Source organism: Capricornis sumatraensis, chromosome 11 (genome assembly GCF_032405125.1).
Source record: "Capricornis sumatraensis isolate serow.1 chromosome 11, serow.2, whole genome shotgun sequence".
NCBI lineage: Eukaryota > Metazoa > Chordata > Mammalia > Artiodactyla > Bovidae > Capricornis > Capricornis sumatraensis.
This window is the reverse complement of record NC_091079.1, coordinates 10,886,749-10,899,067: the sequence shown is the minus strand read 5'-3', so window position 1 is coordinate 10,899,067 and position 12,319 is coordinate 10,886,749. Positions and strand designations below refer to the sequence as shown.

General features: G+C 38.9%; 1 protein-coding gene across 1 annotated transcript in view; it reads left to right on the top strand.

Moving 5' to 3' along the window:
- Nucleotides 1–12,319, top strand: part of COL19A1 (collagen type XIX alpha 1 chain) — a 431,222-nt gene that overhangs the window by 166,056 nt on the left and 252,847 nt on the right. Inside the window, exon 12 of the mRNA XM_068984053.1 lies at nucleotides 9,587–9,640. Within this exon, the coding sequence (XP_068840154.1) occupies nucleotides 9,587–9,640 (54 nt within the window). The remainder of the gene's footprint in view (nucleotides 1–9,586; nucleotides 9,641–12,319) is intronic.

The following is a 12,319-nucleotide window of genomic DNA, read 5'->3' as shown; positions in this document are numbered from 1 at the left end:
ATCCTGCCCCTTTTAAGTTGTGTGACCCTGGGCAAGTTACTTAACCTCTCTGTTTTCAGTTCCTTTTTATCTGTAAAATGAGGCTAATAATTGTATCTTTACTCTAGATCATCATAGAATTGCAGGATGCTTAAAGCAGTGCTTGGCACATAGTAAACATTATAGAAACATTGGTAGCAATGATAATAGTCAAGTAAATGACTTTTTTATGAACCTTATTTGATCAAAGTGGCCCCCTAAGTATAACTATATACATAGTTTTTACATTAAAAATAATATTTTAAAAATTCATTGCCAATTTTTGCCACTGATTAATCTGAAGCGGCACATTTCTTCTTTAGCTGTCTGCTGTATCTCTTGTCCTCTTCCCATGCAATGTAAACCCCATCAGAATATCACCTCTGTTCTCTATGTTATTGTTCATATCATTATTATTATTGAACTTTTATTACTGTCAAGTTGAAGGTTTTCTCATAGACACTTATCTCTTTAGTATATAGAGTTGCTTATGTTTTCTATCAGAGCCTTTAATTTTGAATAAAGACTGTATTTATTTTTTAGTTGCATCTGTCAGTTGATGATTATATCTATGGAATTATATTTGTCTTCTAGTGTCAAAAATTTCACTTTATTAACTCGTATTGGGCACATTTCATATCAATATGTAAACATGTGTTGTTTTGGGTCCTCTTACTAAACAGTTTCTTCTGGGTATTTCTGAAGCTCTTAATTCCTATTTTGTTTTCTGTCATATATCCCACTCTCTGGATTAGCATAGTACAATGGAATTTTCTATGGTGATGTAAATATTTTAACCTGCACAGTCCAATATACTCAGCACTACTGAGCACTTGAAATGTGGCTAGGGTAACTGAAAAACTGAATTTTAAATTTTATTAAATAGCCATGTGTGGCCAGTGGCTACCATCCTGGAGAAACCACTCTACAGGCATCTCTTTACCCTCCATTTCCAGTTCAACATCTTCAGTTTCATTCTAACTTAACCCTATTTCACTGAATGACTGAATGTGTTCATGTGGCCTTTTGTTTGCCTTATATATAATATGTACTTATTATATTCCAAGTATAACCAAATTATTTTTTGCTTCATTTCCTGCATTTTTCAATAGGGTAATAATGTGTAGTCTTAGATGATTGTTCAGTGGTCAAACATTTTTCCCTTCTTCCATTCTTGGTCTTTGGTCTAATAATTAAATCAACAAAAGACAGATTACCAGGAGAAAAAGTTTTAGTATAACAGCCCTATAAAAACATGACACCTAAAGGTAAGCTAAGGCTTATCTGCCCTGGGAGCTAAGAAGTGTGATGGGCCAGGCTTCAGAGAGAAGACAATTCACAGGTGGATGAGAAGGGCATATGTGTGATAATCAGATGTTTGCCTGCCATGCAGTTAAGTCTTTGGATAAAAGGTTAGCTCTGGTAGTTTCTGGGCCAAACCCCCTAGTAAATTCTTTTAGGCAATTAAGGGAGAGAACAAAGCTGTTCCTGAGAGTTATGGTGGCTTAATTGCCTTTAGCGCAAAACAGTCCACATACCACATACAAATGGCACATTTTGGGGTGGCGTGTGTAGTTGACATTTAATTGGGACTGCACCTGTGTATTTCTACTTGTAGAATATTTAAAATATTATATCTTATCAAGTGCTTGCTTTTAAATTGAAGTATAATTGATTTTTAGTATTACATTAGCTTCAGGTGTACAACATAGTGATTCAGTATTTTTATAGAGTACACTCCATTTAAGGTTACTACCAAATAATGGCTATATATTCCTTGCTATATAATATATTGCTGTAATTTATTTATTCTATGTATAGTAGTTTGTACCTCTTCATCTCATATCTCTGTCGTGCCCTTTCCCTGCTCCACTGATAACCATTAGTTTGCTGTCTGTCTTTATGAGCCTGTTTCTATTGTGTTATGTTCATTTGATTTATGTTTTAGAATCCACATGTGAGTGACAACATAGAGTGTCTTGTGTCTGACTTATTTCACTAAGCATAGTGCCCTCCACATCTCCACATACTGCTGCAAATGGCAAAATGTCATTCTTTTTATGGCTGAGTAGTATTCCATTGTGTGTGTGGTCTGTGTGTGTGTGTGTACCCTACATCCGCTTTATCTATTCGTCTGTTCACGGACACTTAGATTGCTTCCATATCTTGGCTATAGTAAATAATAATGTGAACATCCGGGTGCATGATACATTCTCAAATTAGTGTTCTTGTTTTCTTCGGATATATGCCCAGTGGTGGAATTTCTGAGTCATATGGCAGTTTTATTTTGTTTTTTTTTTAAGAACCTCTATACTGTTTTTCACAGTGACTACACAAATTTGCATTCTCCCCAACAATGTAAAAGGGCTCCTTTTTCTACAAATCCTTGCCAACATTTATCATTTGGGGGTCTGTTAGATGATAACTATTCTCACAGGTGTGAGATGATATCTTATTGTATTTTTGACTGGCAGTTTTCTGAAGATTACAGTATTAAGCATTCTTTTCATTGACTGATGTATATCTGTTTGTCTTCTTTGGAAAAATGTTCAGTCTTCTGTCCATTTTCAATTGAATTGTTTATTTATTTATTCTTTTTTTGGCTATTGAATTATATGAACTGTTTATGTATTTTGGATATTAACCCATTTTCAGTCATTTCATTTACTAAGATATTTTCCCCATTCATTATGGTGTCTTTTTGTTTTTGTTGCTGTGCAAAAGTTTTTATGTTTGATTAGTTCCAATTAGTTCTTCTTCTCTTTTTGTTTCCTTTGCCTTAGGAGACAGATATGTGCAAACTTTGCTATTATTTATGTCAGTGTTCTGTGTTTTCTTCTAGGAATTTCATGGTTTCCACACTTACATTTAGGCTTTTAACCCATTTTTCTTTTTTTTTGCTTTTTATTTATTTATTTTTTACTTTACAATATTATATTGGTTTTGCCATATATCAACATGAATCCACCACAGTTGTACACGTGTTTCCCATCATGAACCCCCCCCCCACCTCCCTCCCCATACCATCCCTCTGGGTCATCCCAGTGCACCAGCCCCGAGCATCCTGTATCATGCATTGAACCTGGACTGACCATTCATTTCACATGTTTCAATGCCATTCTCCCAAATCATCCCACCCTCGCCCTCTCCCACAGAGTTCAAAAGACTGTTTTATACATATGTGTCTCTTTTTGCTATCTCTCATACAGGGTTATCATTACCATCTTTCTAAATTCCATATATATGCATTCAGCTCAGTTCAGTCACTCCAGTCGTGTCCGACTCTTTGCAACCCCATGAATCACAGTATGCCAGGCCTCCCTGTCCATCACCAACTCCCAGAGTTCACTCAAACTCACGTCCATCGAGTCAGTGATGCCATCCAGCCATCTCATCCTGTGTCGTCCCCTTCTCCTCCTGCCCCCAATCCTTCCCAGCATCAGGGTCTTTTCCAATGAGTGAACTCTTCGCATGGGGTGGCCAAAGTACTGGAGTTTCAGCTTCAGCGTCAGTCCTTCCAATGAACATCCAGGACTGATCTCCTTCAGAATGGATTGGTTGGATTGCCTTGTAGTCCAAGGGACTCTCAAGAGTCTTCTCCAACACCACAGTTCAGAAGCATCAATTCTTCAGCACTCAGCTTTCTTCACAGTCCAACTCTCACATCCATACATGATCACTGGAAAAACCATAGCCCTGACTAGACGGACCTTTGTTGCAAAGTAATGTCTCTGCTTTTCAATATACTATATAGGTTGGTCATAACTTTCCTTCCAAGGAGTAAGCATCTTTTAATTTCATGGCTGCAATCACCATCTGCACTGATTTTGGAGCCCCCCACAATATGTGTTAGTACACTGTATTGGTGTTTTTCTTTCTGGCTTACTTCATTCTGTATAACAGGCTCGAGTTTCATCCACCTCATTAGAACTGATTCAAATGTATTCTTTTTAATGGCTGAGTAATACTCCATTGTGTATATGTACCTATGTACCACAGCTTTCTTATCCATTCGTCTGCTGATGGACATCTAGGTTGCTTCCATGTCCTGGCTATTATAAACAGTGCTGCAATGAACATTAGGGTACACGTGTCTCTTTCAATTCTAGTTTCCTCAGTATGTATTAACCCATTTTTCTGATAGTTCATTAGTGAATAGAAACGAAGCAGATTTCTGTATATTAATTTTGTATCCTACAATTTTACTGAATGTATTGTGAGCTCTAGTAGATTTTTGGTGGTGTTTTTAGGGTTTTCTTTGTATAGTATTTTGAGTTTATATAATATGAGAAAATGTCCTAACTTTATCCTTTTACATATCCAGTTTACTGAGCACCACTTATTGAAGAGACTGTCTTTTCTCCATTATATATTCCTGCTTCCTTTGTTAGAGATTAATTGAGCATAGGCTTATGGATTTATTTCTGGGCTTCTTTCCTGTTTCATTTATCTTTATGTCTATTTTTTGTGCCAGTGCCATGCTGTTTTGATTATTGTAGACTTGTAGAATAGTATGAAGTCAGGGAGTGTGATACCTATAGCTTTGTTTTGTTTTGTTTTCAAGATTTCTTTGGCAATTTGGGGTCATGTCAGATTCTATATAAATTTGAGGGTTAGGTCTTCTAGTCTGGAAATTTTGATCTTCTAGTCATAGGTATTAGTGTATAGAAATGCAGCAGATTTCTGTATATTAATTTTGTATCCTTCAATTTTACTGAATTCATTGATGAGCTCTAGTAGATTTTTGGTGGTATCAGTTGAGTTCAGTTCAGTCGCTCAGTCATGTCCGACTCTTTGTGACCCCATGAATCGTAGCACGCCAGGCCTCCCTGTCCATCATCATCTCCCGAAGTTCACGAGGGTTTTCTATGTATAGTATTATATCATGTGCAAAAGTGACAGTTTTACTACTTACTTGCTACTTTGGATGATTTTATTTATTTTTCTGTCTGATTGCTATGGGTAGGACTTCTAATACAATTTGACTTTAAGTTCTGATAAAAGACATCCTTGGCAAGTTTCTGATCTTGGAGGAAATGTTTTCAGCTTTTGCCTATTGATTATGATATAAGCTAAGGGCCTATTATATATGACTTTCATTTTGTTGAAGTATGTTCCCTCACTACCCACTTTGTGGAGAGTTTTTGTCATAAATGCATTAAGTATTTCTTTCTGGTTGAGAAATTATACATTTCTCAGAATTTTTCCATTTCTTCTAGCTTTTCCATCTTATTGGCATGTAGATGTTCAGAGCAATCTTTTATTGTCCTTCGTATTTCAGTGGTGTTGGTTGTAACCTCTCCTTTTCCATTTCCGATTTTATTGATTTAAACTCCCCTTCCCCTTTTTGTGATGAGTACAGCCAAAGGTTTATCAATTTTGTTTATCTTTTCAAAGAACCAGCTGTGATGTCATTGGTATTTTCTATTATTTTATATTGTTTGTCTTTATTTAATTTATTTCTCCTCTGATCTTAATGTGTTTTTTTTTTTTTCCTACTAATTTTAGATTCTGGTCATTTTTCTTTTTCTACTTCCTTTAAGTATAAGATTAGATTGGTTATTTGAGATTTTTCTGGTTTCCTGAGGTAGTCTTGTATATCACTATAAACTTCCCTCTTAGAACTGCTTTTGCTTCATCCCATAGGTTTTTTCAATTATTGTGTTTTAATTTTTTTATTTCATTTATTCTCAGATTTATTCAGGGATTCATTGGTTGTTTAGTAGGATATTGTTTAACCTCCATGTGTTTGTGGGGATTTTTTGAATTTTTTTCTTGTAGTTGATTTCTAATCTTAGACTATTCTGGTCAGCAAAGATGATGGATATAATTTCAATTTTCTTAAAAATGAGACTTGTTTTGTGGCCTAGAATGTGATTTATCCAGGAGAATGTTCCATGTGCACTTGAAAATAATGTACATTCCTTTGTTTTTTACTGAAATGTTTATATATTTAACTCATCTGATCTAATATGTCATTTAAAGCCTCAGTGATTTTCTGTGTGAATGATCTGCCCATTGATGTATGTGGGATGGTAATGTCCCCCTACTATTATTGTGTTGGTTACAATTCTTCATTGTCTGTTAACATTTATGTATAGAAGTGTTACTGTGTTGAGTTCATATATATTTACAATTGTTATATCTTTTTAGATTGAGCCCTTGGTCATTCTTTGTCTCTTGTTTACAGTTTTAAAATCTATTGTGTCTGAAAAATTATTGCTACTCCAGCTTTCCTTTTTGTTAATTTAAGTATAGTTGACTTACAATATTTTATTAGTTTCAGGTGTATAATACAGTGATTCAGTATTTTTACAGGTGACATTCTCTTTAAAGCTATCACAAAATAATGGATGTATTTTCCCATGTATTACATTCATGTTGCTTTTCTATTTTACCCATAGTGATTTGTATCTCTTGCAACTGGCTCACAGAGCCAGATCCTGGGGTCTCTAGGTGCAGAGCCCAGGGGTTCCAGAGCTACTCTGGGACCACTAGCAGAAGAGCCTGATTCCTAACATAGCTAGCTGCAAAGTCTGTGGCGTTCTGAAGCTTGTTTCAGCCTAGTAATGAGTGGTGTCAGGTCCCAGGGCAGCTGGCTGAGTGGCCCAAGGCCTCTCAAAGCTGATGTTGGCCATCTGGTGAGTGGAGCTGAATCCCAGGGTGTCCTGTAACTGGCACCTGCCTACTGGTAGGTGAGGCTGGCACTGAGTCTAGAGCAGGCTGGATGGTAGGCCCAGGCCATAGGTCTCTGGCTACAGGTCCCTGGACATCCCAGGTCCAGTGTGTGCACACGAGTGTGTGAACTGGATCCTCAATCCCCTGGTAGGCAGGGATGTATCCAGGGGCATCTGTGGGCTCAGGTTAAGACCAGCGAGTCTTATTTTCCTTCCCCATCACCTGTCCCTCTCTACTCTGCCTTTTGACTTTAGTTCCTCACTGCTTCTCTCTTTAGTTCTATAAAAGAACCTGGCATTCAGACCCCAAAAGATGGTTATTGTGCAACATTAGTCTGCTGTCTTCTCAGACAGGTTTCTGAATCAAGTCTTATTCCTTGCCTTGACAACAACAAAAACAAAATCTAGGGAGTCTTAAGGCAGCCTGCTTCCTGATGAGCTCTATCCTCACCCAGTTAGTTGCTTGTTCTAAGACATCTGGCACTGGCACCTACACATCATTGAGTTAGTGGGAGTCTGGGCTCTAGGGCTAATAAGCTAGAGAAGATTCCAAAGCTATACTTGCCAGCACCAGTGTCCCCGTGGTAGGATGAGCTCCCCATAATTGCTGCTGCTGGTGTCTGTGTCCCCAGGGTGAGGTCTACCTGCCTCCTTATTCTCTGAGAGACTCCCCAAGATCAGCACGTGGGCCTGCTCCAGGCTCCTTTCAAATTAATGCTTCTATCCTGGGTACTAAATCATGTTAGTCTTTGTGTGTGCCCTTTAAGTGCAGAGTCTGTATTTTCCACAGCCCTCTGTGTCTCCTGAAAGTGATCCCCACTAGCCTTCAAAGTCAAATATTTTAAGGGTTCATCTTTCCAGTGCAGGATCCCAGGGCTGGGTATCCCAGTGTGGGGCTTGGATCCCTTGCCTCTTGTGAGAACTTCTGCAGTAGTAACTAGTCTCCCCTTTGTGGGTTGCCCACCTCGGGGTATAAGATTTGACTACGTCGTCTCCATTCTCCATTCCACCTACCTGTTGTGTGGTTTCTTCTTTATATCTTTAGTTGTAGAAGAGCCCTTCTGTTAGTTTTCATTGGTAGGTGTTGTATAAATAGTTGTGATTCTGGTGTATCTAGGAAAGCAGGTAACTTCAGGGTCTTCCTACTTCACCATCTTGGCCCAGGAAGCACTTGCTTTTCTTTTCTTGCAGATGAAAAAAATAATGTTTATTGTCTTAAAAAGCAAAGAGCAAAAGGATATATAAAGAAAAGAATAAAAATCACCTGGTGGCACAAAGCAGAGATAGCTATTAATACTACTGCTGCTGCTACTATTACTACTTTACACACAGAGAGTAATGTGCAATGCACTTAGGGCAGACAGAGTTCTTTCTACACACAGCGTATTCTCTTACTCTTAAACACTGTACAAATTATATGCATAACACATGTTTATTTAAAAATTGAAAAACATTGAAGAATATACTGAAGAAAATAAAATTGCCTGTAGCCATAGAATGCATAGATTATTTACTTTTACTTTCTGATTTGTTTGCTTTCATTAGTTCTTCTGAGACTCATAGGTAGATTTAGACACAGGTAGATAGGTGGATGGTTAGGTAGACAGACTTAAAAAATTTTTTTTAATTATACCATAGATATGCCGCATGCATGCTCAGGCACTCAGTTGCATCTGACTCTTTGTGACCCTCTGAACTGTAGCCCTCCAGGCTCCTCTGTCCATGGAATTTTCCAGGCAGAAACACTGGAGTGAGTTGCTATTTCCTCCAACAGGCAATTTCCCAACTCAGAGATTGAACCTACATTTCCTGCCTCTGCTGCATTGACAGGCGAATTCTTTACCACTGTGCCACCTGGGAAGCCCACCATAGATATGCAGGGTATACCAATAAAAGCATATACCTTTCAGATAGTAATCAAACAAAAATACAGACAACTATTAGATGTGTCATCAACAATATTATTAGTGGCCATTATGAACACGTGTAGCTTTACAGTAATAAAAACAGGTATTCATTAACATTTATTCACTGCCACTGCTAAGTCACTTCAGTTGTGTCCAACTCTGTGCGACCCCATAGATGGCAGCCCACCAGGCTCCCCTGTCCCTGGGATTCTCCAAGCAAGAACACTGGAGTGGGCTGCCATTTCCTTCTCCAATGTATGAAAGTGAAAATTGAAAGTGAAGTTGCTCGGTCCTGTCCGACTCTTGGCGACCCCATGGACTGCAGCCTACCAGGCTCCTCCGTCCATGGGATTTTCCAGGCAAGAGTACTGGAGTGGGGTGCCATTGCCTTCTCTATTTATTCACTAAATTTGTTAAATAATTGTATATTTTTATATCATAAGAGCTTTCCTATAGTATAAACTAAAATTCATAAACATGATTGTAATGGTTTCGAGCATATTCCATTATATCTCTATGCTGTAATTTACCCAGTTCCCTATTACTGAACATTTAGAATGTTTCTCTTTTTACTACTATGAATAGCACTGAGCTCTACATCTTAGTGCCTAAATCTTTTCATCTCTGTTTATTTTCTTGGGATTCATTCTTAGCAGGAAAATCACTGGTCCCAATAAAATGAACATATTTAAGACCCTTGTTATATATTACCAAATTGCCCTCCAGAAAGTTCTTTGTTGCTTATAGAAAAAAAAAATCCTTGTTCTATTTATACACTTTAATCATTTTTATGCAGCTTTTCTTTGACCTTTTAAACTTCTTTTTGGTTTTAGGACTCCAAATTGTGTTTTAATAAATGTTTCTTTCAAGGGATTAGCAAAGTAATCATGTTGTTATAAATACCCAAACAATGTAACTCTTATTTTCTCTTAGTAAAGCTCTTCAGATATAACATTTTTCACTGTGTAAATTGTTTCTTTCTAGGGTGAACCAGGAGAGAAAGGAGATCCAGGTTTGTCAGGCGTTAATGGACAAGATGTAAGCCTAACTTTCTTTTTTCTAACATAGTGTTTACATTTGTCCACTGAAATATGCTTATTGTCTAATGCTACTGAGACTTGACTCTCCTTGGAAGAACTAGCTACAATTATTCAATTATTGCAAAGTAAGAATCAAGGTAGTTGTTTTGTGTGTCTGTGTGTGTGGCTCAGTAGAGGCCCAGTTTTGTTATTGTTGCTGTTGTTGTTGTAGTTGTTGTTTTTGAAGGCCACTGACTTTATTGATTTAAAAAGCTTTACAAGGACAGTGACTGTTCTGCCAAAAAGAGGGCAAATAGCATAAAACAGACCAGGGAATAGTGGAGAGGGCTATGTGATCATTGGTCAGTTTCTGATGCTAAAGAAAATTGAAGACCTTTTCCGGGAATGGCTGAAGGACACATGCGGTGCCAGTGCCAAGCAGGCCCCATATTTTTACTGTCGAAACTACCAGGTAGTTCCCTGGTTTTATGTACCTCGTATTATACTCATTCTTCACAGTCCCTTCTTCCTTGATATTCTGGCTTCCATTTCTTCTCTCTTCCTTTCTCGGTCTTTTTTCTTTTTACATAGATGCTGCTGTGACCTGTGTGATGACCCAGGCTCCGCTTTTCATCTTACCCTCAGTCTCTCTCTGCTGGGGGGTCTGTGGAGGTCATATCTCAGGGATGAAAAGAAAAAAGGGAGGGGACCCTATGTGTCTTTGGCACTCCCCCTCCATTGCACCTGTTCCCCAAGCTCAGGGCTCCTGTCCCAGGTAATGTCAAGTCCTCCCACCTGGCCTCTCACCCCAAGGCAATTAACCCCCCAGAACTTCACTTGTGTTCTCATGATGGAATTTGGAGGGTAGATAAAATCTTCATTTTCCTCTAAATGCAGATTACTCCCCTTTCAGGCCATAAGATTCACCATTTACTGTAGATATACTCCTTATTAAGGCAAGTATCCACAATGAGAATTATTTTTTTCCCATGGTTTCCCTTCTTCACTTCATCAAAATGTTTTAAGAAGGTTCTGAAGGGCCATACTACTTACTTTTTGGACAGAGGAATAAGGAATAAGCTCGATCGGGATCCCTAATGCCCAGATGTTGTAAAATCCATTTGGTCTGCAGCACAGTGGGAAGGGAGGCTGAACACTGTAATCCTAGGGCCTGTGAACAAAGTAAGACCTGGAGGGTTTGTTGTTATTGTTCAGTTCCCAATTCGTGTCTGTTCTTTGTGACCCTGTGGCCTGCAGCGGGCCAGGCTTCCCTGTCCTTCACTGTCTCCCAGAGTTAGCTCAAGTTCGTGTCTGCTGAGTCAGTGATGCCATCCAACCATCTCATCCTCTGTCATTTCCTTCTCCTTTTGCCTTCAGTCTTTCCCAGCATCAGGGTCTTTTCCAATGAGTCCACTCTTCATATCAGGTGACTCTAATTGGAGCTTCAGCTTCAGTCCTTCCAATGAATATTCAAGGTTGATTTCCTTTAAGATTGATTGGTTTAATCTCCCACTGTCCAAGGGACTCTCAAAGAGTCTTCACCAGCACCACAGTTCAACAGCATCAATTCTTTGGTGTTCAGTCTTCTTTATGGTCCAACTCTCACATCCATACATGACTCCTGGAAAAACCATACCTTTGACTATACAGACCTTTGTCAGCAAAGTGAAGTCTCTGCTTTTTAATATTCTATCTAGACTTGTCATAGTTTTCCTTCACTTGGATGGGGAGGGGTCCAAAGAGAGCTATCCCAGAAGCTAACCCTACTAATTCACCCAAGCTTGAGGCTCTGGCCCCCACAGCTTTCTTCTCTTACTTCCTAGGAAGCCCTATTTGCACCTTTAATATGACATGCTTCTTGTTCCTATCTTCTTAAAAGGATTTTTCTCCACCAGAGAGAGAGAGTTAGCACCAGTGTTTTGGAGCTAGGGGAGTCTGCATCTCTCCACCTCTTTACAGCACAGTAGGGTGCTGGATGGCCATTGGCCATTGGCCCCTACAGGTAATAGAGCTACTAATTCCCCACTGCCCTGTCACTGGAGATACCTGGTATAGTGGTCAGAGTTCTACAGTGGAAAGCAGAGCTCAGTGTGTGTCCCAGTTCTGTCACTTGTTGAGAAAATCACTTCTCAGAGCCTGTTGGGTTCTGAAGTCCCCATCACTGCAATGTCCTCTCATCTAATACAAAGAGATCATTAAGACTGGCTAGGATTAGAGTCTTGAGAAGTATGATGAAATTTGAAGACTTCATTCGGGCTTTTGGGACTCCAGTTGCATGCAGGGAGAACACAGTGAGAGTCCAGCTGGAGCTGGGCATGGACAGTGCTCTGTGTGTGGAGGTTTGCCCTCCCTCCTCTGAAGAGGGGCATGTGGCTCATGCTGTGCTCACATGAAAATTCCTTTCGCAGTGTGTTCTGCAAAATGGACAGAACTGAAGCTTTTGCCTGTGGCTCTGTTCTTTCTATCATATTCTTTATGAGAACAAAGACCATTTTTTTGGAATTGCTAGTACTTAGTAAATGTTTGGAGTGAGAAAGGAGTAGTTGTTTGTTACATTTTCATATTAAAAATTAAGATATTATTATAATAGTCTAAAATACAAGTAATTAGAACCTAAGCCAGGGAAACAGATGGAAGAGAGGGCACAGTGATATTGCAGAGGTTGAATGCATGCAATTTGGTGCTTGACTGCAGCAAA